At 42.9% G+C, this 26916-nt stretch overlaps 1 protein-coding gene across 1 annotated transcript in view; it reads left to right on the forward strand.

Moving 5' to 3' along the window:
- The window catches only part of LOC115895792 (piezo-type mechanosensitive ion channel component 2-like), a 30503-nt gene extending 7925 nt beyond the window's left edge, over positions 1-22578 (forward strand). Inside the window, 13 exon segments of the mRNA XM_030926387.1 lie at positions 288-540; positions 1519-1651; positions 2862-3009; positions 3113-3327; positions 8072-8230; positions 9640-9787; positions 11821-12009; positions 12367-12459; positions 13744-13916; positions 16242-16370; positions 18821-18900; positions 21246-21429; positions 22326-22578. Coding sequence (XP_030782247.1) covers positions 288-540; positions 1519-1651; positions 2862-3009; positions 3113-3327; positions 8072-8230; positions 9640-9787; positions 11821-12009; positions 12367-12459; positions 13744-13916; positions 16242-16370; positions 18821-18900; positions 21246-21429; positions 22326-22578 — 2157 coding nt within the window.
- Positions 22579-26916: the final 4338 nt, after the last annotated feature.

The following is a 26916-nucleotide window of genomic DNA, read 5'->3' on the forward strand; positions in this document are numbered from 1 at the left end:
GCTTGTTCAGGGAAACTCCCCTTTTTGTAACCATCAGATCTCGTGAGACTTATTCACTCCCATGAGAACAGCACGCGAAAGACCTGCCCCCATAATTCAATGACCTCCCACCGGGTCTCTCCCATCACACCTGGGAATTCAAGGTGAGATCTGGGGGCACAGCCAAACCCTATCACCTTTTCTTCTAATCTTGAAGGACAGTTTGTTGGATGAGATTTTGTAAGACAGAATACCAAGGGTTCCACCTGAAATAGTAGCCTCATTTGTCCCTGTCCCTGCTTTCTCAGTGCCACAGCTTATGGGATGAAGATGACATGACGGAAAGTGGCATGGACAAGGAGGGATCAGATGATGAGCTCTCCCTCGGTCATGGCAGGAGGGACTCCTCGGATTCTCTCAAGTCCATCAACCTGGCCGCGTCCGTGGAGTCAGTGTATGTGACCTTCCCGGAGCAGCAGACAGCTGTCCGGAGGAAGCGCTCCAGCAGCAACTCCGAGCCATCCCAGAGATCCAGCTTTTCTTCAAACAGATCCCAGAGAGGTATCTGTCAACACAATATATCTAGGCCACAGTTAGCCCCCAGGTGGCCTTGTTTTTCTCGTGCCTGTGGGTCTGGGGCAAGGGAGTGTATTGGGTGCTATCAAGAGACAGACATTGTTATGTGAGAAGAAAAGGGCTTTGAAATCAGAGAAACCAGAGTTCAAATCCCGCCTCAGCTGTGTCACCCCATTACCCAAAACAGCTTATTGTATCTCAGGACAAGGGTTTCAGATAATTGTGAAAAATGGCCTGCACACTGCCTTGTACCTAATAAACGCCAGGCTCATGATAATTTTTGTTACATGCGAAAAATTTGCAGGGCATATCCATAGTGCTGTCAATCACAATGTATTTTTTAAACATATTTAGATGTAATTGATGAGAACTTTTAGCCAAACTATGGTTATTTCCTAGTCTAATAATTATTTTTTTCCTAAACAATGAGTATGATCAGAAAGTAGATACGCCTCACAGCTGCCCCCTTGGAATCACTAGACTTTTGTATCTATGGGGCTCCTGTCTGAAGCTTTCCATGCAGTGGTGTATAGTCATCTTCAGAACCTGATTTTGAGGCAGATACTGGCAGATTATGTCATATTCATTTTATAATTAGAGAAACTAGGATAGGAAAACAGACATGGGGCATCCTGTCTGGAGCACCCGCATCCTAGTGCCCTAGTTAGCACAATAAAAAGTATTCTTCCAGTGTATTTCCTTCTGAAACAAAGATTGCATAACAATCCAGGAGAGAGCCACCATGGGGTGTGAAACCCCCCAGGCCTACGGTGGGAGCAGAGTTGAGAGGACCGATCCCAAAGGGCTCAGTCATTGTTCACAAATGCATCCGTGCATACTCATCCTCCCAAACAGTCCTGAGCCATCCCTCTACCGTGTGGGCTCTCAGGGCTGCTTCTGGCATATCTAGGCGAACAGACCCCAGGCTTCACCATCCATCTTGTGATCTATTTTTATTTCTAGGCAGCCCAAGCACCCGAAACAGCAGTCAAAAAGGAAGCAACGTTTTGAGTATTAAGCAAAAAAGCAAAAGGGAACTTTATATGGAAAATCTTCAAGAACATTTAATCAAAGCAAAGGCCTTCACCGTAAAGAAGTGAGTCCATGAGAACATTTGGCATGTGAGCTTTATTTTACGGTTTTGGGCTTTATTATTTCCTATAAACCAGGGGCAAAGAGCAGAGAAGTAACTTCTTGTGTCACAGATGTTACCTGTGTAAGGCAGAATGAAATTACTCCTTTTTGTCTTGTCTTTAAAAATCATTTCTCCATAGGCGTGATTCATTTTATATCCATTGCATTTATGCACATGCCTTGTCTATTCAAACAGAGAAAATGGACCATTTCAAGGGCTCATGGATTGTGCTCTTAGGCATTATCATGAGGAAGTCCAGCCAGACTGAGAGGACTACAGTGTCAATGCTGGAAGGGCCTTAGAGCTGCACTTTTACCCTGAGAAGGGGACAGAAGTGCATGGTGGGGAAATGCTTTGTCCGTGGTCATACACCTGTTCCCCAGCAAACTACACAGGTCCTGCCACCTGCTGGGGATGGAAGTGGTGCATGGGACTGGGACTGCCAGCTGGGAGTGGAGCCCTGAACAGAGGCTCTGAGAGCAGGAGAGCCAGTGGCACCTGAACGTGGCATTGAACTGAAGGCAGGTCCCAGAGCAAAGATAGGGCAAAGGCTAGACAGAGGAGCAAGAGCCAGCAGGACACTGCACTGAGGCACAGAACAAGGCACAGATAAAAGGCCAGGGCAGTATGTGGGAGCCATGATGGACACAGGCCCTAAAACAGGAGGAGCAGGGACATCACACATTCAGACGCACACGGACCAAGCACTCCAAGTGTGAGCACCCTCATGCATTCCCTCCTTTACTTCCCACCTTGGCCCTAGGCATCAGGTCTTCTTACCACTCCAGTTTTACGGATGAGAAAACTAAACACAGAGGTTGCATAGCATGCTCATGGTTCCTGCAGGTAGTGAGCAATTGAATCAGGCTACAAACCCAACACCTCGTTCCCAGGGCATCATACCATTCTATTATCCTTCAAGCAAGAGGAGAGGGTTGCGGTGCCATCAGCAGAGAGGGCTGCAGTACCTATCTTGGCAGTAAACATGTATACGCTCTCCGTTAGAACAGGAGCCGTCCACAGCGGGACTATCCTGAGGCAGAGAGAGGAAGGTGGGACCTGACTGGAAAGGGGACTGTGGAAGAATGCCATGATGGCAATGTCTGGTCATTTCTGCCATCCTGCCCTTCCTGAAACAAGCGGGTTGGGGGTGGGGGTCTCCATTTGGCAGGACGCTGCAGATCTACGTGCCCATCAAACAGTTCTTTTACAACCTCATCCACCCGGACTATAGCGCCGTGACTGACGTGTATGTGCTCATGTTCCTGGCTGACACTGTGGACTTCATCATCATTGTCTTCGGCTTTTGGGCCTTTGGGGTAGGTTGGGGGAGAGGCCACAGCACCCACCCTGACCCACGGCGATGGCGCTCCTTCCCATGAATGGCCTGTCTTGGGCATGAACTTGTTGTCTCTTCCCCAGAAACACTCAGCAGCTGTGGACATCACCTCTTCACTGTCGGAGGACCAGGTCCCAGGGCCGTTTTTGGTGATGGTCCTCATTCAGTTTGGAACCATGGTGGTGGACCGAGCCCTCTACCTCAGGAAGACTGTACTGGGAAAGGTCATCTTCCAGGTCATCCTTGTGTTCGGAATTCACTTCTGGATGTTCTTCATCTTACCCGGTGTGACAGAGAGGTAAGGTCTTCAGAAACCGCAGGCACCAGCCCACCTCCATGCAACTGTGTTTCCTGAGGTGACACTCACATGCATTGCACAGCAGAACTACTGCCCACAGGCAGAGCCTTGGCACAGCAGCACTATGGGTAGGAAAAGCTAAAGGTTTGGGTCAACAGTCAATGCAAATCCAAAGTGTGAACTGATTCCTCAAAACTATTTTAATTAGATTTTATCCACATTTTTAGAAATAAGGTTTCTATAAAGAAGAAAGGTGACAGCCTTTATGACCAGAGCAAACCTAGGGTCTTTGTGCTGTGTTTCTCTCTCCACCTTAGCAGAGGTGGAGGTAAAGTGGAGTGGGGTCTTGGGGGCATTTTTGAGAGGGAGAGAGGGCACGAGACTAAGTCATGCAAGAAATAGATGAACAAATAGAGGCTGCTTAATGGATAGAAGAAGAGATAGAGGGAGCGGGATGGGGAGCAGATGATAGAGTCTTTGCATAGGAGACTGGTGGGGGTTAACTGCAGCGGGGTTTGAAAGCACCTAGCAGAGTCTCAGCTCATGGTAAGAGAAGCAGGCAGACCCATCCTGCTGGACTCTGCTGCTAATACAACTAGTGCTGCTGGTCAGGGTGGCCAGAAGCTGTCAGCAAAGGGCTGGTAAGATCCTTCAAAGTGGCCACTGTGCTCCCCTCACCTAGAACCCTAAGGAAAGGGTGTTAACCTACAGTTCCCCAGTGTGCCTGGCATCTCCAGGCTCTGCTCCCTCTGAGCCTTCTCCCCAGCCTCCAACCCAAAGTCTACTTCCCCCTTACGCTTGAGATCTCTGTTCAGATGACACCTCTCTATAGACTGTCTCCCACCCCACACCTCCAGCACCAAAACAGTGCTTATGATTGTTGGTGCTCATGCATGAACAAACGATCCAGTCAGGTCAGCAAAGAAAAACACAGTGGAGTTTTATAAATGGGAAGTGTCTGCTCTGTCAGGTTACGAAAGAAAAGGCTCCGCAGAAGGTGAATGTGGCCCTGTCCATATGATGTAGTAGGAATAGGAATTTTTAATAAGCATATCTGAATTTATGTACACAAGCAAACTACAACTCTTTGTCGCTGGCCTGGGGAGCCACGTACCTAATCCAGTGAAGCTGCCATCATCTGCTGTGGCTCTGAAAGTCTCCTCTGAAACTGTGCTCCCAGATTACGACATGCTAGCTTTTTATTTATTTATTTATTTATTTATTTATTTATTTATTTATTTATTGTTTTAGGGACAAAATTTCACTCTGTCTCCCAGGCTAGAGGGCAGTGACATGATCATAGCTCATTGCAACCTTGAACTCCTGGGCTCAAGCAATCCTCCTGCCTCAGCCTCCAGACCAGCTGGGGATACAGGTGCACATCACCACTCCTATTTTTTATTTTCATTTTTTGTAGAGATGAGGTCTCACTATGTTACCCAGGCTGGTCTCAAAGGCCTGGCCTCAAGCAATCCTCCTGCCTGGGCCTCCCAAAGTGCTAGGATTGCAGGCATGAGCCACTGTGCCCGGTCAATGATGTACTATTTTAAACATCCTCAAGTATCTCTGAAAAGTCTTCATGCTTAACAGTAAATTTGATCTTTTGATCATACCTCCGAGTCATTTGTAGCCAAGTCTTATGAATAACATTATCAAACAGGCAGGCTGATATCATTTGGGAAGTATGAATAGAAAGTAATGAAAAAAATGGATTTTACATATGTGGCTTATAAATAAACCAGTTCAAGTGTAATTTCTATTAAGAAAATCCAAATTGTTTCTAACGGTAGCCAGAGCCTAATGGGTGCTTTTGTCTGAGTATATAGGTTCTGACCTTTCGATTTCAGTATAAGAATTATTGATTTATAATAATAAATGGTGACAATGCAGATATTTTTAAAGGAAAGTAGAATTGGGATACTTTTTCCTGAATCTATAGTAGAAGTAAATAAATAAAGGATTGTTACCCAGAGGATACACTATAGCCCAATAAGTTCTCCATTCCACACCATATATTGGGAGATTAAATATAGGCCAGGCTATAATAATAATTCAGATGAAGGCCACTGCTTGTACAAATATTATAATTTTTTTTCAGGAGAGTTTTGTGAATATTATTTGTTGGTATTTAAAATAGAATACATAAAATATATTTTTCAGTACAAATATTTAATTATATCCGCCCCTCTTAAATCAGAGAAATAAACCAAATTCAACACCTGAAGTATCTCAATGATGAACTTAAATACTTTTTCTGATGTTTAACAACATCATGTCGGCTTTCTTCACCAACCCTCACAGAAACTGTTAATTTCAGAGAAGAAAGACATCTTAAAACTCTTTCCAAGCCTATTATCTAATTTTGCAGATTAAGATAGATACACCCCAGAAAGAAAAGTGATCTCCCCAAAGTCATTCAGCCAGTGAATGGTGATACTAGATCCTAATCCCAGGCCAGCAAAATAAGTAAAAATAAAAGACATCCAGATTGGGTTGGGCACGGTGACTCAAGCCTGTAATCCCAGCATTTGGGAGGCTGGGCCAGGAGGATCACAAGGTCAGGAGTTAGACCAAACCAGCCTGGCCAATATGGTGAAAACCCATCTCTACAAAAAAAAAGAAAAAAGAAAAAAAGCAGTATGTGGTGTTGCGCACCTATAGTCCCAGCTACCCAGCTACTCAGGAGGCTGAGGCAGGAGAATCGCTTGAACCCTAGAGGCAGAAGTTGCAGTGAGCTGAGATCGCGCCGCTGCACTCCAGCCTGGGCGACAGACTGAGTCTCAGTCACACACACACACACACACACACACACACACACACACACACACACACAATCCAGATTGGAAAGTGAGAAGGAAAACCATGCAGCAGATATGACAGTCTATATAGAAAATCCGGTGGAATGTACAATAAGGCTGTGAGAAGTTATAAATGAACTTTGGAAGGTTGCGGATACAAAACAAACATACAAAACTCAATTGTATTTTTATATGCAAGCAATAAATGCTCAATCATTTGAATTTTTAAGAATATCATTTACAATACCACTGAAAATAAGAAAAACTATCATATTTAGTGATAAATATGATACAACGTACAAGATTTTTACAACGAAAATATAAAAGGCATGGCTGAGAGAAATTAAAGAAGGCCTAAATAAATCAAGAAGACTTCAGTTCATGCATCAAAATACTTGTGAATTTCTCATGAATTTTGGGAGATGCAATTTCTCCCCAAATTGATCTATAGATTGACCGCAGTGCACATCAAAATTCCAGCAATATTTTTTGGTAGAATTTGGTAAGCTGATAAAAATTCATATGGAATTGCAGAAGATCTCGAAGAACTGAAATAACTTTGAAAAAGAACAGTATTGGAGCACTTAACTCTTCCTGACCTCAAGCATTATTATAAAGCTGTAATGATCAAGCAGTGAGGTGTCGCCTCAAGATTCAGACGAACAGAACAGTGGAACAGAACAGAGTCCAGAAGTAGTTGACCCACAGTCCCAATTCAGCTGATGTAGGGAAGGTGCAAAAGCCATCCAGTGAAGATAGAACAGTCTTTTCAACAAATGCAAATGGTGCTGGAACCATTAGGTATCTCCATGGGGATGTGGGCAAGAGAGAGAGAGAGAAAGAGAAGGAAAGAAGGAAGGGAGGGAGGGAGGGAGGGAGGGAGGGGACAAATCCAAATTATGGCACAAAGAGAAATATGCTGCTTGTATCAAAACCTTCAAGTATAGATCTTAAGGCAGAGAAAATTATACCAAACTCTCACCAAGTCAAAAGTTTTCTTTTTATTTCCTTTTTAAAATGTGTACTGACCATGTTTAAGACATTTGGAGAATGCTGCATTTATCCAAAGTTTAAAGTGGTCCTATAGCTCATCATTCTTTGAAATTAATATTCTAAATTGTTTTTCTAGTGTGAAATTTAATTCTACTAATTTTTTTTTCGAGTCTGTGCTAGCAGTCCTGAACTGTACAATACTATGTCTCCTCACTATTCACCTGGAGAAAAGACTACCATCTGTATTGTTGATGAAATCTTTAAAAATAAATAAAGGTTAGGTCATGGAGTTATAGATTTGCAGAACTAGGAAGAATGGTCAAATGAAGACACTGATGTCTTGAGAAATGATGGCTTGGAAAACAAACCCCATGACATACAGGCAGAACTGGAACCAAATCCAGGTGTTTCCAGAGTTTTTAATTCATTACCTATTTTTATAATGTGTAATAAAAAGACATTGAGAGTCCACCTATCAGAATTCTTTCTCCTACATATTCTAAATTATAGATCCTCTCTCTCTCTGTCTATATATGTGTGTGTGTGTGTGTGTGTGTGTGTGTTTATATATATGTTTAATATATCTCATATATAATGTATATAGATTTTTTCTTTCAGGAGCCTAATTTGGACTATGGTAGCTGCATCATCTACATAGTGAGAAAATTTTTATCAGTAAATTCGCTCAATAATTTATTTTAATTATGGCCTAAACAACGGTATAAGACAGATTGAAGGCACCATTCACAGGAAATCGCTTTAATTATCGAGTTTTTTAATCCCACCTTTTGCCTTTGAAGTGATCCACTATGTGTAGACAGTTTATTAGAACTGAGTTTGAGCGATGAAGGGGAAATTCTGTTGGCCTGTTGTTGTTGTTTGAATTCAACACTGCCACCCTTTGGTTCAGAAGAGTATTTCATTTCTTCACTTTCTGTACTTTTACATTTTAGGAAATTCAGCCAGAACCTGGTTGCCCAGCTTTGGTACTTCGTGAAGTGCGTTTACTTCGGGTTGTCTGCTTACCAGATCTGTTGCGGCTGCCCAACGCGAGTCCTGGGGAACTTCCTCACCAAGAGCTACAATTACGTCAACCTCTTCTTATTCCAAGGGTAGGGACGCTCTGCATTGTCACAGTCACTGATGGGGGAAGAATAGCCGTGGAAAGGCATTTTGTTTCCCACCTGGGAAGGAAGGGGGAGAGGATGAATTCAGCAGTGGGAATCATTGTGGAACTGTTACAATGCTGGCAAAGGAAGATGTCTGTCTCTTGAAACACCTTTCTGTGTTTCATTGCCACGAGCCTGTCCGGGTGCTGTTCTACATTCATCCACATGGGTTAGGATCCTGCATAATTACTGTGATAATATTTGAGAAGGAAAACTAGGGATACATGATCTGTAAGTATTTATATGCTTCTGGGCACAACAGAACACAGTATTTGGAGCCTGGACTGTTCCAGATACCTTGGGAATTCCAAATTATCCTTAGAATTTTTTGTATTCAGTAAGTTCCTCCATTGAAGAGGGGCATTCTTTCTGCCAAACACCAACCTGCATGCCATGACCTGTGTGCTCATGTAGTAAGTAAACCACTCAAAGCACATGTGCTGTTTTATGTGACAAGATCAGCGGTAGCATCTCCCCTCTGTTCTCTCGCAAATTAAACCACGGCATAAAAAGTGAGACAGTCCGTGGCACTGCTGGCTTCCCCTCAGCCCCAGACAGAAGAGGTGTTGAGCGCCTTCAGATGCTGTGAAGCGCGGAAGGGTCGTGTTTCATTCAGTGCTAGCCTGTGACTGGGCCTGATGTTTCTTCCGGGGATTGGGTTTATATTCACGTGACAGGGCTGAGGCAGCCTAGGGGAGAATTGCTGAGTGGCGATCCACATTGCTGTGAGGGCCCTGGGAGAACCCAGGTTCTCCAGGCTGGGAGACGCTCTGTGTCAGTCAAGAGACAAGGAAAATTCTTCAGAGCCTGGAGGAGTCCAGGCCAATCCCTTCTGAACACAACTGAACCACAGTGGCTGAGCCAAGACCATCAACTTGGTACTCCAGCAAGTCCTGCGGCTGAGGGGCCTCACGCCCTGGCTCCCCACAACCTCTCCTCCCTCTGCCTTCATCCATTTGCCCTCATCTTTAACCTACTAGGTGCACCACCCCTGCTTCACTCATCCAGCAGCAGAGCCACAGTCATTCAGCACCCCATGGCCAAGAGTCTCGTAACATGAACAAATAAATATGAAAGAAGCTGAGTCACTTTCACACTTATTTAAAAGTGAGATCCCAGTTGGTTTTGATAATCAGAGAAAGGGAAAAGAATGAAAAAATACAAATCCATAGATTCCACTTATAAAATGAAAAGCAGTTGTGTTCCAAGTTGGGTTTTACTGGAAGGGTCACCAGGAGAACTTTTTGTGAGTCATGAGGTTAAAGCAGTAAGGAACTGCTTGAGCTCCCGGGTGAGCAGGGTGGTGGGGGCCACCTACAAATGTCTCTCTGATGAGATGTGTTTCCTACCAGGTTTCGCCTCGTGCCCTTTTTGACTGAGCTGAGGGCAGTGATGGACTGGGTGTGGACAGACACGACCTTGAGCCTGTCCAGCTGGATCTGTGTGGAGGACATCTATGCCCACATATTCATCCTGAAGTGTTGGTGGGAGTCGGAGAAGGTAAGAAACCAGGAGATGTGCCTTATTCCTGTCTACTTCTCTTAGATATAGGCTGGTTTTAAGATGAATGTGAGCTTCTGCTCACAATGAAGGCATGAGGCAAAACTATCTCAACCTATAAATGTCCCAGTGATTTCCAACCAACTAGAGTTGAGAATTTTAGACTTACTCCCGCCATAGTCATCAATAGCATCCAGATACTTTCTTCTTTTGGCGACATCATATTGTAGTTATTTGTTAAAAATGGTATATTGCTTGATATATCCCAAAAACTCTTAAATGGCTCCTTTGGGAGCAGAAAAGAATGTGATGTTGTAGAGAAAAGTGGGGCTGGTAGTGGTTTGGACTCATGCTTACTTCTGACTCACTTTTTGAAGAGGGATGGACAATTTAACCTCTTTGTGCAAAGAAAATTGAAGTGCAAATATCTGCTTATTCTGCTAGGTTGAATGTTAAGGTTTAAATATGTCTAGATTACTATTATTTATTGCACTTCTCAAAAGTTTAATATATGAAAGAAGAGTCAGTTGCATAAGAGCAATAGAAACACCCAACAAACATTAGCTGGGGTGGCATGAAATGTCTTTCTTTCTCATCTCAAAATACCCTCCTCGAAAAAGGCTCCTCCGTGTGATTCCTGGTGTGTTCTGCAGCTTTCCCTGGGAATTTCAGCGTTACAGTGATGGGGCCTGTTGTACTGTGGTCTCTGTGTTTATGGGTTGTAAAAGCCACTGTAGTCATGTCCTATACTGAGTCCCAGGCCTCTCTCCTGGTTTGTAATCTGCAGCTAGTGCCTATGGGTAAATGGTAGATTATTTTTCCTTATCTTAATCTGCTGAAACGAATGGAACCCTCCTGAAGATAAATCACACTGCCACGTCGGGGAGTGGGGTTGACCCCATGTTCTGCATGTAGCTTGGCCTGAAGGGTAACCCTGAAAGGACAGAGGTCATGGAGCAGCAACAGTGAAGTAAGAACACACATGTACAACAGGAGCAGCTCAATGCCAGACAGCACAGTTCCAACTTCCCCTTGTCCATAGTCTCTAAGCAGGGGGCTTAGTGGGTCCTTCATGAATCTCTATTAAAGTAAACAGAAGCGCCCCCAGCCTTACCAGTGCACGGGCTCCTGTAGGAGAGTGAGCCCCTGCAACACGCACCTGCCCCTCCCCATTCCCTGAAGCCAGCGCCCAGAGGGGGCTTTTCTCATCATACAAATCTTTTTTTTTTTTTTTTGAGGCGGAGTCTCGCTCTGTCGCCCAGGCTGGAGTGCAGTGGTGCCATCTCAGTTCACTGCAAGCTCCGCCTCCCGGGTTCACACCATTCTCCTGTCTCAGCCTCCTGAGTAGCTGGGACTACAGGCGCCGCCACCTCGCCCGGCTAATTTTTTGTATTTTTAGTAGAGACGGGGTTTCACTGTGTTAGCCAGGATGGTCTCGATCTCCTGACCTCGTGATCCGCCCGCCTCAGCCTCCCAAAGTGCTGAGATTACAGGCGTGAGCCACTGCACCTATCCCATACAAATCTTACTTTAGGACTCGAACAACATTGTCTTTAAGAACACGTATCATTAATTAAATTAAAAATCATGTTTTTCCACCCTCCAAGGGCAGGGAAGGGTCAATTGAAAGGCACAGATTTTAAATATTGAGGAATTGAAAGTAAAGTATCTTTCTCTCGCATAATCCCTTAAAACCAGAAGGTTCATTTGGCCGGACACTTGATTCCTTGGTCCATGAGTTCATCACCAGCAAAACCCACCCACAGTCTTGAAGGGAGAAGGCCGCTCAAGTCCTCTTGGCCCCTGTGGAAGCACCAGGGGGTGCTGGAGCGACCTCAGGACAGCTTCACATCACTACCTAACTTCGTTTCGAGATTGGGACGAGGTTGCTGTCCCCATGTCAGAGCGCACAGAGAAGACTCAGGGCCAAATCCATGTTCCCAGCACCGCAGTCAGAGCACTCGCCATCCCCCAGTCCCGCTGCCTGTGGGAAAGCACCCGAGCCTGAGCCTCGTCTGAACTCTGTGTTGCAGAGATACCCTCAGCCGTGGGGCCAGAAGAAGAAGAAAGTGGTGAAGTACGGCATGGGAGGGATGATCATCGTCCTCTTCATCTGCATTGCCTGGTTTCCTCTTCTCTTCATGTCTCTGATCAAATCTGTGGCTGGGGTCATCAAGCAGCCCCTGGACGTCTCCGTCACAATTACCCTGGGAGGGTATCAGGTGATCTCTGTGCACACCCCGCCTACCAGAGCCTTGCCCCACGCCACACTTCTTTATAATAGATGCCTGTAGGGTATATAGTTATGAGCTGCCGACCCCGCTGTCCTGTCCATATTCTGAGTGCTCAGCAAACACGTGATGTATGAAATGAGGCGCCAAAGACATTGAGAGACTAGTTCCCCTCTGGTGTTGAGCATGGGAATAATGACTCCAAAAAGAGATCTTGGATGCCATTTGTCATGGGATAAACATATCCTACATAAATGGGCTAATATCCTACATAAATGTTTTTCTTTTGACTCAGAATGGAGAGAAGAGCTGGGGAATATTGACAACACTGTTCTCTTTGTTTTCCAGCCTATTTTCACAATGAGTGCCCAACAAAGCCAGTTGAAAGTTATGGACCAGCAGAACTTTAATAAATTTATGCAAGCTTTTTCTAGGGACACTGTAAGTAAATCCCTATAGTAGATTTCTATGAAGACCTCTCATCCAGGGGAGCTCACTCGTTGTCATTTAATGCTTTGCCATGGCCTGAGGTGGTGGGAAGAAGAACTTTTCAGAGTTGATCAGTTACATACAGCAGATTCACTTTGATAATCTAAGAAGTTATGTCTTTGTTGTTGAACATTAGTGGTAATAAACATTTAAATATTGATCTATTTTAAAAATTGTTTAACTTTTTAAATTGTGGTATATATTCATCTCTTGACTAGTAGGCCTACTCTGGGAATCTGTCCTAAGATGTAATTCAAAATATGAGAAAGCTCTATCTAGGCACTGGCTTATGAGTGCATTCTCTGTATTAGCAGAAGTGGAGGCAATTTGCAGCTCAGCAAACAGGAGCTGGTTGAGGAAATTAAGGCAGATGTATTAAATGAATTTGATTAGCACTGGATACCCTAGAGGGTTCATAATGGGAGAAGGAGCTTCTACTTTCCATTTTATTTATGTGCCATGTTGTCCAAAGATTTTCTAAGCAACTTATTTTGTAATTAAAAAATTCATTACAGAGACTAAGACTATAAATGACATGACAATTTCTCAAGCTAAAACATACATTTTAAAAAGGCTATTATTTTTTAAATTACAAAAAATAAGAAATACATCCCCTAAAACTTAAAACAATGATGATGTTCTGGTAGCAGGATGGTGGCTGATGTTATTCTCTTGTCTATATTCCACACTTTTAATAATATAACATAATCCTCATCATTAAAATTTGTCTTACAAATAGTTTTTTTTATTGAAGAGAGTGAATAGGAAGGAGATGCTTCTCTCTTCTGTAAATTATCACCTATAATGCACACGGTCAACACTAATCTGGAACAATGAGCAGTTCTTCAGAGAGGGCTGGGATGTCCTGAGCAGGTTAAGTTTGGTCTCCCTCATGAGAGGGACATTCCCCGATAGGTGATAAATTTCCTTTTTAGTGGAAAGGAAAAATGACACTAAATTATCTGTTTTTCCTTTATTGTTTAACTGGAATGGTTCCACAGCTGTATTGATGGTAGCAACTGCTGGGATTGGGTAATGTAACTGGAAACTTCCCATACCTGTGGGTAAGGAAGCCAAATTAGTGCAATGGAATACTCAAGACCATCCATTATAAAAATATTCCCTTCAAAGGGAGAAACCTTTTCCATACTGCCAGTTCAAAGGAAGAGTAACTGCTTTCTTTATACAGCATGATGCCTATAATCTATTTATGGATATGCATTTGTGCACATACAGGGTGCTATACAATTTCTAGAAAATTATGAAAAAGAAGACATAACAGTAACAGAACTGGAAGGAAACTCAAATTCTTTGTGGACCATCAGCCCACCCAGTAAGCAGAAAATGATACACGAACTCCTGGACCCCAATAGTAGCTTCTCTGTTGTTTTTTCATGGAGTATTCAGAGGTAGTTACTGTATTTCCATGCATAATTTATCCCTTCACCCAGTCTAAACATGGAGTTGGGGGATGGAGGGTGTGGTGGGATGGAAGAATGGAAACTTTAGATTAATGTGGATCTTACTTTGTCATTACTGCCTTGGGAACTTACCTTCAATGCCAAAGCTAACATTTTTGTTTATTAAATAATGACTTGCCTAGGAATCACTAACCAGACTAAGAACTTCTTAGTTTTCCTTTTTTGTTGTTTTTAGCTAACTTTAGTTTTTTGGTTTTGGGGTTTGTTGTTGTTGTTGTTGTTGTTTATTTTTGCATTTCAAAATCCATTGTATTTTATTACCTTAATGTACAATTGGTGAAACAACACTTAAATTTCAAATGTTTCTTACTATAATGCAAAAGAGTATTACTCTGAACACCTCCCTCGTGCATCACTTACATTACTATTATAAATCTACCACAGGGAGCCTCTCCACTTAGATTTTCCTCATGCATCTTACATTTCACTGTCCATAATCTTCCGTGGAAAAGGAAGTGAATGATGCCCACTGGAGACAGAAAGGCTAGCTCTGATGCAGCGAGAACTGACCATGTGCTTTCACATAAACACTAAGAAATGAAGGCAGAGCATCAAGTGATTTGAAAGTTGATTTAAATTAATATGTGGTTTCAGAAAATCTAAACTTTTTTCAATGCAAAAAAAAATTTGAATGTAACTATAAATCTCAAAAAAATTAATATCCTGCTCCTTTTAAACTGAAATCCAAATAAATTTCATATTTTAATGTTGGGTTATTCTAGATAATAACTTTAGTTTTTAAAGAGAGGCTGGCAGTGAGTTCTGTGAGCAAGAAACAGAGGTAGAGAGAAGAGAGGCAAGGTGATAATTTATAAAATGAAACAGTCTGGGTGAATTCTACAACTTCCACGAAAGGGTGAAGTTTGGTCTTAATGATAAAGAAATTTCAGGCTGATTGCGGTGGCTCACACCTGGAATCCTGGCACTTTGGGAGACCGAGGTGGGCAGATCACTTGAAGCCAGGAGTTTGAGACCAGCCTGGCCAACATGGCGAAACTCCGTCTTTACTAAAAATACAAAAATTAGCCAGAAGGTAGTAGCACACACCTGTAATCCCAGCTACTCAGGAGGCTGAGGCAGGAGAATTGCTTGAACCAGGGAGGCAGAGGTTGCAGTGAGCTGAGATCATGCCACTGCACTCCAACCTGAGTGACAGAGCAAGATTTCGTCTCAAAAAAAAAAAAAAAAAAAGGAAAGAAAGAAAAAGAAAAAGAAATTGCAGCCTCTGGAGGCCCAGATTATCACTTGCATTCCACCAATACTGGGGAAGCCCTACCTGACCCCCTTCCCAAGTGTGAGATGCGAGGGCAGCTTGGCCGTCTCTGAAGGGAGAGACTTCCTGAGAGTCCTCTCTGCCCAGCCCAAGCCAGTGGCCAGCACGTGGCCCCTGCTTTGTTTTTCCTTGTGTTGGTAGAAAGAGCATATCATAGCAGAAGTTCTCACATCCGAATACTGCATCCAAAGCCCAATAGTTTAGTGATGCAGTTTTGGGAACCTCAACATAATACACCAGTTGATTAACTTAGTTCTTTCATCACAGTTTTGAGATTTAGAACCCTAAGCAAGCTTATTTGGGCAAGCAAGTAGTAGGTTCATTTGGGTCCGTGAGACTGACTCGTTAGAATTAAGAAAGAAGCATGACAGTTACAGAAGAATTCTTCTAGCATCTAAAATTTACAAGGAAATAGTTTTAAAAAATTCAAAGTGGGGCTGTTCAGAATGTAAGGAACTCTGTCAATCCCATTTTCTCCTTTTCAGGGTCCCAAATTCCTCATGTCCAACTCTGTATAAATTACCAAAAATTTACTTTCTAGCCTTTTCTTTAAAGAGCTACCAAAAAAAAAAAAAACAGAAACCAACAAAACAATTAAAATTCAATTTCTGACTGAATATTCTTTTTAACCCATGGAGTCTGTTTATCATCGTGGAGACTAACATCATTGGGTTGATAAAAGAATATTTTAGAAACTCATATTAAAACATCAAGATGGGTTCTCTTTTGATGAGCAGGTTCCTCCTCTTTCTCACCTTCGACTCTGTTTTAAAAGTGTTCGTGGCCTCCTTGGGCTCTATTAACTCAGTTGTCTAAGAAGCTGAGCGTTGAGGTGAAGCAGACTGAAAGGGTCTGGATTGACAATTGTGGACCCAATGAAAACGTGGTGACATTAATCCCATTAAGAGTTAAATATGTTGTAAATCTCTTTTCCAGACTTCTGAATAATCATTGACATTAAGCTTTTTTTTTCTTCGCAGAAACTTAAGTCTGGGTGCAAAATCGGAAATAGCAACAGATAAGCTTTCTTTTCCTCTTAAAAATATTACTCGAAAGAATATCGCTAAAATGATTGCAGGCAACAGCACAGAAGGTTCAAAAACACCAGTGTAAGTTTATTTTTCTTACTAATAGAGCTTTGTTAAGTATATGCACCTGGTCCAAAATGTCCATCTACAGATTCATGTGTATGAGGAATGCAACTTCATTCTTTGGTAACACAAAGTTAATTTCTATTTGGAGGCCCCATTTTGTAAGATTAGAGAAACTTAATCTCAGCTGTGGAGTTTTCTGTCCACTGTCCCCAGGGTTATGTCTATGTTCTGAATGAGGGTTTGGGCCAGGCGTGGTGGCTTATGCCTATAATCCCAGCATTTTGGGAGGGTGAGACAGGTGGATGCCCTGAGGTCGGGAGTTCAAGACCAGCCTGACCAACATGGTGAAACCCTGTCTCTACTGAAAATACAAAGATTAGCTAAGCGTGGTGGTGCACACCTATGATCCCAACTACTCGGGAGGCTGAGGCATGAGAATCGCTTGAACCCTTGAGGCAGAGGTTGCAGTGAACCAAGATCGCGCCACTGCACTCCATCCTGGGCAACAGAGCGAGACTCCATCTCAAAAAAAATAAACAAATAAATAATAAAAAAACAAATGAATGAGGGTTTGTATGGTGCCAGGCTCCAGGAAACTCATCAGTGCATGGAAAGTGCTGGCCGGCTGGGCTTCCATTGAGAGAGACATTCTTCTTCCAGGTCTGTCTTCAGTCTGCAGAGTAGCTGTCTCCCTCAGCTATTGGGACCCATTCTGGGGCACACTAGAAATCATCAAGCTGATTCTCATGCAATTTGGAGGTGTGGGAGCTCCGGCAGGTCCACCGGGGTTCACCTGACCCAATATAATATGTGCCCAGTGGTACCTCATTCGCCCCTGGGGGTACTGGGCTCTTGGTGCCTCTAAGGGCCCTATTCAGGAATGTGACATAGGACTGCACTAAAATGACCCAAGCCTCTTGTCATTCGTGTCTGCCACCTGATCGTGGGCACCCACTTCACTCGTTCACCCTCAGTGGAAGGAGGTGGGGCTCAAGGTTCCTTCTTAGGGAGCCACTAGTGTCAAGCACATTCTCCTCCCACTCTCTGTCCACCGGGCCCAAAAAGTATTGATCTCATCTCTGGATGACAAACCTTGCTCTTCTCTGACCGTAATCACCAAAAGCCAGGCAAAGACCCTGTGAGACCGTTTTCTACTATTATTCCTGCCCCTGGGTCTCTGAATGGGGATAGAGCATACAGGGTTAAGGAGTACAAAGGGTAAAAGGAAATTTGGGGAAAAAATATTATATATCTCAAAACATTATCCTGCCACTTAAGTACTCCACTTCCAACAGATGCAAGCTGAGATGTTTAGATTCTAATATACGAACTAGCAAGAAAAAAAATGATATGGATCTAAAACTGCTCAACATAATAGTTCAGGCATCCACCAGTGATGCCCTCAGTTTTGTCTTCCAGACTGCCCTGGCCCCATTGTAATGCATGGAATATACAGATCACCAGGGTGCAGGCCTTAGAAGTATTCCCAGATTGAGATATGTTTTGCAACTCACTAAAGTTGAAGGGCCCTTGGAGATTGTCAGATCCTTTCCCATCACTTCCCAGATGAGAAGGCGTGTCTACTCAAGAATGTATTCAAGACACTGGGCTTGTGGGAGGCAGAGGTCACTCGAGGTCCAGGCCACCATCTCTCTTCACCTCTCACTCCCCTCTGGATCAGTTCATGCAGTCTACTTGTGTATTAGTCCATTCTCATACTGCTAATAAAGACTTACCTGAGATTGGGTAATTTATAAAGGAAAGAGGTTGAATTGACTCACAGTTTCACATGGCTGGGGAGGCCACATAATCATGGCGGAAGGCGAAGGAGGAGCAAAGGCACATCTTGCATGGTGGTGGGCAAGGGAGCGTGTACAGGGGAACTGACCTTTATAAAACCATCAAATTTCATGAGACTTATTCGCTGTCATGAGAACAGCATGATGATGGAGGAAAACCTGCCCCCATCATCCAGTTATCTCCCACCAGTCCCTGCCGTGACACGTGGGGATTATGGGAGCTACAATTCAAGATGATATTTGGGTGGGGACACAGTCAAACCATATCAGCCTGATTATAGATATGTTTGAAAATCTAAAAATTAAAATTTGAGGTGTGCTCAATGGTATGGTTAAGAATCAGAGGATCTTTGTAAGAAAGAGTGCCCCTTAGCTTCAGAAACAAGCTGCAGAATTGGGAAAAGGCCTGTGGCTGTTTGTAAGCCATCACCCAGCTTGTTGTACAGACTTACATGCAGATCCAGATAAAGCTCAGTGAATTTGCTCCACATAAGAGAGTTTTGACTGAAATAGGAACCCATAAATTATGATGTCTACACATTGTACAGATATATGAAATTTCCACCATTATTTGGTGATACAAGGTCAACAATAACAATAAAAAATCAATTTTAGATGGGTAAAACAATTAAAATGTAATTATATCTTTTTTTTCTTAATGTACAGGACCATAGAAAAGATTTATCCGTATTATGTGAAAGCACCTAGTGATTCTAACTCAAAACCTATAAAGCAACTTTTATCTGGTAAGAATGAGAAAAATTTGTTTCAGAATTGTTTTCAATCTTAGTTTTATTCAATTTCAACAGTGTGTGTTTGGGCCTTCATCAGACTACTTTTTAGCTATCTCTTCCTGTGTGACAAGACGTATAAAACCTCTGCCTGCCTTCACTAGCCCAGAGGAGTCACTCATTCAGTTGGGACCCACATTCTTCATTTTCTCTTTTTCATTGATATGGAACTTGATTGACTTAAATTCACACCAAGTTTCTTATAGTACTGATTCATCAGATTATTAACTTGTTTCTATTAGCAGCCAGATTACTGACAGGAAACTGCCTCATACATTGTTAAATATGTCTGCCCCTCACAATAAGAACAGTAAAAAGATAGCATGAAATGCACTTGATTCCGCCCAAGAATTAGTAAGTATCACTAGAGGCACTTTAGTGATTTAATTTTCCCAATATAACTTGGATGGTATAAATTCATGTTTCTGGATTCTATTAATTGTCAAGAATTGCTTGATTCCATGACTTGAACCAGAAGCAGATGTATAGATCTGGACAACGTGGAAAACCAGTGCAGTTATCTGGCACACAGTCATTCATTCACCAACATGGGCCGTTCACTACGTACTAGGCAATAGGCCAGGCACTGGAGCCTGGGCTCCATGCTGCTGTGTTTAGCTAGAAAGACGCAGACATAAGTGAAGAGTTGGAAAGCTACACAGAGATTGGCCTGGTAGAGGCCCAGTGGAGGGCCCTGGGGATGGGCAAAAGACCAGGCTCCATATCACACACGTTTCTTCCTCAGCAGTAAATAAGTATCTCTTGCAAGGTATTTGCAAGACGCATTAAGAAATTTGCTATTTCCCTTTTAGTCAGGAATAGTTGTAGAAATGTTTCATCTGGGCATGCAGATTGCTCAACAATCAGTCATTCCCCAGGAAGTAATTCTGTCCCTCCACAAGCTCTTCCTGAGCTGACGCTGTGCTGCAGTCTCCTGTGTTTCCTCCTTACAGCTGTCTCCCGACTTCAGAACCAACATTCCTCCTGTTCCTGTGTGTTCTGCATGGTTCACCCTCTTCCTTGATAAGGACTTTGGCTCTAGCAGGATCATACTGTGCCTTACTCTTCTTCAATGATTCATCCTTCTATGCCATAGACATTTTTTGTCAAGTACCATTCTTGGATTCCTACCATCTAGGACAAGCTTGTCGAACCCGCATCCCATGGGCTGCCTGTGACCCAGGACAGTGTTGAATATGGCCCAACACAAATCCGTAAACTTTCTTAAAACATTATGAGATTTTTTTGTATTTTTTTTTTTTTTTTTTTTTTTTAGCTCATAAGCTGTCCTTGGTGTTAGTATATTTCCTGCGTGATCCAAGGCAATTCTTCTTCCAGTGTGGCCCAGGGAAGCCAAAAGATTGGACACCCGTGATCTAGGAATTCAGTATGAAATGATGCTGATGTGGCTCCCACCGTCACAGAGTTTAGTTTATAGTCACCACCATGTTTCTCAGGGGAAGCACCAGTATCGTTGGCAGGAGTGGAATCTTCTTGAAAAGACCTATACAATGTCACTACAGGCTTCTTACTGTATCTTTTACAGCTCGTTTGCATTCACCCTAAGCTCCAATAAAAGTAATTATTGACCCGATATTATGGTTCTCAGAGATTTGCTGAGCTGTGTCCCATCACCCTGCCTGAAATGAGCTTCCCTCCTCACCCAGCTACACCTATTGAAGTTCTCACTCAGCAAATCTCAGCTCAGAAGTTATCTGCTCTGTGAGGCACCCATGGAGCATGCTATCCAGAAGTGGTGTCTCTAAGCCAACAGAGCTTGTCAATGCTGGTCCTATGGTGGCTGTCATGTGCTCATAAATTTTACTCATGTACATAGTCTTTTCCCATGGAGATAAGGAACAATGTTATATGCAGTTTTGGAGCCCTTTAGCACCTAATGGAGTGCCTTCCTCCCATGAGACATTGAGCAAATGTTGCTAAGATGAATGGACTGGTTGATTCGATCACAAGTCAGCAATGTGGTTTTTTAAGTGTCTACAGAGTCATTTGGGATTATCAGCTCAGCCGCTCAGGTGGTGGATCCTCCACTTGTGCCCTGTGGTTTCGCTGCCGTGTCCATGTAGCAACAGCAGCTGACCTCTCTCACTGAAAAGGAAAAATCACTTGGATACCCAGGGCCACTCTTCCTTGTCCATTCCCGCTTTTAGCACGTCCATGCATCCTTTTCAACCTGGAACCTTGTGCTACCGTTAGTAACCAGATCTTGCCATCTGAAAACATTTTTGCATTACATCCTAAAATTCTCATGCTGACTTGATTTTGTGTTTCTACCCTTCTAGAAAATAATTTCATAGATATTACCATCATTTTGTCCAGAGACAATACAACTAAATATAACAGTGAGTGGTGGGTTCTCAACCTGACTGGAAACAGAATATACAATCTGAACTCTCAGGCCCTGGAACTGGTGGTCTTCAATGACAAAGTCAGTCCCCCAAGTCTGGGGTTCCTGGCTGGCTATGGGTAAGGACTCATTGAACAATTCACAGTTACAAGAGTCTACTTCTGTATCATAGAAAGTTGAGAGTGGGAAACCTTTTATCTTCTTAGAATTCACTAATTTTAGAGCTGCAATATTAAAATGCACACGTCCTTGGTCCTTCATTTCAAAAAATCAGGCACCAGAGTCCCAAAGAGATGAAAATGCCCAGTGTGACTCTCACAGCCCAGGCATATGGCTTCTTCACTCCATGTCTTCCTGTTATGGCACAGTTTAATGCAATCCAGTGTTTACATTTAGAAACTTGCATGGAAATACCACTTTTCTGCTTAGATTTCCTTCTAATCCTTAGCAGATTGATCTATCAGACATCCCACTTTTGAACTTCTGAACCATTGCATCATGTTCTGATGCTTAAATCCTAGGATATGCACATCCCCACAAGACACAAATATAAAGTATTATATTTCTCAAAGTTAGCCTCATAAGAAATGATTTTCACCCAGAATTTGATAAAAAATTAATCTGAGAGACAGTATTGCTAAAAAGAAAGGAGCCTGCCACAGAAAATCATATATAATCACATTTCTACCAAATATATGATTTATGCATTTAATATATGCAATAAAACCACCTGAAATTCATACATGAAACGGTTAGCATTGATTATTTCCAGAGTGTGAGATTGTAAAGGACTTTTATTTTAAAAGTCTAACAGTTCTGTAATACATAATTCTATTTTCTATTTATAATAATTCTATTATAAAAAGTCAACTTTTTAATCAAAGGGAAAAAATGTGAGATTTGATATGCTTATTTCTTCTATGGAATTTGAGACAAAATAATATTTTTTCTTTTAGACATGCTTTATTAACTATATTTAACTGATACATGCAATTTCTACTCACTGTTTTTTCAGTATTATGCGATTATATACTTCCGTTGTGCTTGTGATTGGGAAATTTGTCCGAGAATTCTTCAGTGGGATTTCTCACTCCATCATGTTTGAAGAGCTTCCAAATGTGGATTGAATTTTGAAGTTGTGCACAGATATTTTTTTAGTTCGAGAGACAGGAGAACTGGAACTAGAAGAAGATCTCTATGCCATATTAATATTCCTGTATCGCTCACCAGAGACAATGATCAAATGGACTAGAGAGAAAACAAATTGAAACCTTAGAACACAGACTGCAAATAATGTTAACATTTGAATTTTTTTTAAAAGCACAATATTCTCATAAGAGCTAAGCATTTCTAGTTCAATGGAAATGGTTTGCTTCTCTTCTGACAGGTAGACAAAAGGAACTGACATCCTTTTGCAGTAAAAGCTACCTTGCAAGTTAAGGCACTGTTGAAAATGTTATTTGTAACTCCATTTCTCTGAAATCAGGGCTATTTGCTTTATGTTTTAGTCAACAGTGTCTTGCATTCTGATTGACCATGTGAAGGAATCATGTATGGGCCCCGTCCCTAAGAGAAACAGAAGAGGAGTCAGATGGAAAGATGCCTGTGGTTTCCTCTGTGGGCCCGTGCCCTTCCTGGAGAGATGCTATAATGCAATATACAGCGCTCCATCCCCAGTGGGGAAGCTGCTGTGATGAGACTAGATGAGCCTTCAACACACTCAGAATATGCAACAGCAATAGGGAGCAGACAGCTCCTACCTGTGTTTCTAGGGGCAAAAGAGAGGGAACTAATTCCCCATGAAGACGCCAGTGGAAGGATCAGCCTCATTCTAAGCAAAAACATAACATTAGTGATACTCTTACTGCCTTATCTTAACCAAGGACTAATAAGATACCTTTCCATTAAACACCAGTGACTGACTTCTCAGGAAAAGAAAAAAAAAAAAAGCAGCAAAACAAATGGTGTGGACACCTGCTTTGTTGTGGTCCAGCAGTGACCGGCTTCAATGAGGGGAACCGTTCTGGAAGGCTGCGGTCTCCTGTGCAAACAGACGTAAGGCAGAAGAATAAAAAACGCCGGCCCAGTGAGACCTGGAATACTTTGTAACTCTTTAATAACTGAGGTCAGGACCGCTCTGCTGCCTTCCCCGCCCCTCAACGTGCTTTTTCCCATTTCCATGATTTAAGGCAAGGGGTTTCCAGTATGTGACATTTTCCTTCCTGTTTTTCAGGTCTATCAAAGAGTTTACATATTCCAATTCACATTTTTACATCTGAGACGGGTTTTTTAAGTTCATAATTACGAAAGAAATATGTATATTGAGCTTGGGGAAATAAAAATGGCCTTTTCTTAAATTATTATTATTGGTAATACAACCTCTTCATTAAATAACAATGTAGCATGAAAAATTTATGATTTAAATGTAGTTTTCATTCCATATTAAGATACAGTTTCTGAGAAGAATCATTGAATGGTCTAGAATATGTCAAAAATTGATCCTGTGTAGTTTGGGTTCAGGGCTGACTTAAAATAAAGCACATCCTGCAAAGTCATTTTAAGAATACTCCTTATTTTGCTTTTTTGCATGAAATAGAAAATGGATTGTTTTGATACAGTGTACAGTTTTTTTTTAATCAACTGAAATAAGAATCCACTTCTTGCTGGTTCTGTTTTGTTTTCCTCATCTAAACAGAAAACAACTAATAAATAATTTCCAAAAAGGAAACTATTACAGTGAATATGGAGCTTTAAAAAAGTAGCAGACTTCAAATGATGTTGTGTCTTGTACAGAATTAATTAGTGCATATTTATTCTTACACGGTGAAAGCCAGCACGCTTCCCCCTGCGGAGATAAACTACTTCCGTCACTGCAACAATAAACTCAAACCACTTAGTGGAACTCTTGCACGAAGGTCTAATTTCCCAACAGCAGAAAGAATCACGGTGCACATCTGGTTGTGAGTTCTTTCTTTAAAAAAAAAAGTCAACAAGAAATTTCCAGAAAGCAAATTGTAGCTCATGTAGAAAAGATGAGGCATAGGAAAATGCTCGTGAGAAGAAAATGTACAGATTAGAGGATACCAGAATTGAAATATTCCTCAAGAAAACAATTTGCAGGGTGTAAGGCAAAAGCCTCCAGATGCATTAAGAGAGGAACATATTGCAGGAAAGAGTGCTGGCCAAAGAAGGCATTCCTTCCAGAACTGCGTGTGCGGACTGGAAATCACACAGAGAATGCCAGAGCCTGGCTTCTGGTCCTGGCCCAGCACTGTGGGGCTGGGAGACCTGGGCAAAGGGGTCTCTCACCCTCCTCAAGCCTCCTTTATCTGACACCATCAGGGATCATCAGGCTCTGCACAACAACATGCTAAGGCTCAAAGGCCGCCCACCCGGGCCAAGCAGCCTGCTGCTACCTTAGATTGGGTTCTCTAGAGATAAACTCTGAGACACAGTCACATGAGGTCATTTTCGGGCAGTGATCACAGGTTATACAGGTCACGGAGGAAGGCAGGACCAGGCAGAGAGAAGCTGCAGTTGCCACTGAGCCCTGGAGCTGGGGTAGCCCTCCCTTTATCCCAAGCTAAGCCAGGGGTGTTTGGATCCCATACCAGCAAGCCATTGTCATAGCCATCCCCTGGGCAAGGACTTAACCTTTCACGAGGCACCTCCCTGCAGGCTGGGTGTTTTTGCCTTTGAGGGACAGGGCCAGCCATGGGCATGTGGGAGTCCAGAGGGAATCCTAGGAGATTGCATTACCCATCGCTGTCTACTCTTGGACACTGACTTCTACAGTAAGCTTGTGAGGCCTTACCTCTCTTGCAAGGGAAGAGCAGAGGGAAAGGAGCTACAGGCCCACCTGCAGGCCTGTAGCTTTCAAGGCCAGAGTGAGACTCATCAGCCATCCCTCTGGCACCATTACGAGATCCCTTCTCCCTTGGCCAGCAACCCTGGCGGGGTCAGCTAGACCCTGAAGCTGAGGGGCCCAAGGTCCTGGTTTCAAGCTCTCTTCAGGTCCTGGCTGCAGCTTTGCCTCTTTGTCATTCACATGAGGCACCAAGCACCAAAGAGGGATGATCCCCTGAGCACCAACATATTCTTCCTGCCCGGCTGGGTGGCAACAGCCTCCTCGTTCTGCTGACCTGGGTCGATTAGCCCAGTCAGTAAGGCGACCCCTTGCCTTGCCGTATCTGTGGCATTTGTTCCTTTACTGTCCTTCTGACTGAGTCATCCCTTCTGAAACCATGTTTTACTTTTTGCTAATTTCCTGAATGCTAAACTCATTTCTGAGTTTTCTAATTCTGATTTTTATTGTTCATTCAGGTCTTCTATTTTTTCTGAATTATGTTACTTCATTTTGAAACACTGGATTATGGTTTCCACCCATGGTGAGCATGTCTTTCTGGCAAAACTTGACAGTCTCAAAGGCCACAAGCCCGCCCCTTAATCTTTCTCACCAGCCACATTTGGTGTTGGATCGAGGCACAGTCCTTTTCTCTTGCTCCTTTGCAGGGGACGTTTGTTTCCCTGATGTAGGGTAGGAAGCCCTTCCAGCGTCGCAGCTCTGGAGCCCCTCCACTGTGGTTTTACTGGTTTCCCAAGTGCGCCCTTCCTTCCTCAGACCTCCGCTCTGTCCCCGCCCACTCTGAGCCCTCTCTTCCCAGTAGCAACTCGTCTGCACCGCAGGGACTCTCCCCAGCAGCTTCTTCTCAGGGCTGATGCAGCACAGGGCCTGGTCCTGGGAGGGAGCTTCAACCTGTCACTTTGGAGAGTTCACAGGCCCAGCCCTGCGCAGCCCCTCACCCACCCATGAGCATGGGGAAAAATCCTCTAGGGTCCAGGGGCCATCTCTGTGTGGGTGAACTGACCCCAGCTCTGCCTGGCAAGACCGTCCTCGTTCCTCTCTCCCAACCTGTGACGGGCTTCTCCTGCAGGTGTCCTGTCATGCTTTGGAGTCCAGATCTGTCCTGGTCTAGTTCTCATCTGCATTTCTTTGTTTGTGGGGGAGGCGATAGGGAGTGACTGAGGCAGTGCCAAGCTCTAGGCCGCACTACCTTTACCGGCCCAGAATTCCCCTGCACAGAGTCTGTAAGCACAGTATTGAATGAGGGAAAAAGAATATGTTAAATTTGTCAGAGAAAACGGTCTGAAACTACATTGACCAAGTTAGATTTGGATAAAAGCACCTGGTACAAACAGCGCACACAAATGATTGGATCTCAGAGTCTACATTGGTTTTGAATAAGGGGCATTTTTAAAAAAAATATTATTCTTAATTAAAGTGTTATCTTAAGACATAGGTACCTGTGCTTATATTCCCACATATTTTTTTGAACACACTTGCCTATTATTCAACCTATTTTATTAGGATTTTCAGAGTACTGTTTTCCTCTGTTGTTTATTTGCTTTCTAGTTTATAAATCTGTTTTTATCTTTCTTATTTTTTTCACTTCTTTGTGTTATTCAGTATTCTTCTGACCTTTTGGGTTGGATATATAGCTCGGTATTGAGCTATCTACAGTGTGTCCCAAATCAGAAGTATAAATGCTGCAAACTTAGAGAACTCATCATTTAGAAGTTTATTTAAACATTCCACATTTCTTCAG

Source organism: Rhinopithecus roxellana, unplaced genomic scaffold (genome assembly GCF_007565055.1).
Source record: "Rhinopithecus roxellana isolate Shanxi Qingling unplaced genomic scaffold, ASM756505v1 contig2516, whole genome shotgun sequence".
NCBI classification, from domain to species: Eukaryota; Metazoa; Chordata; class Mammalia; order Primates; family Cercopithecidae; genus Rhinopithecus; species Rhinopithecus roxellana.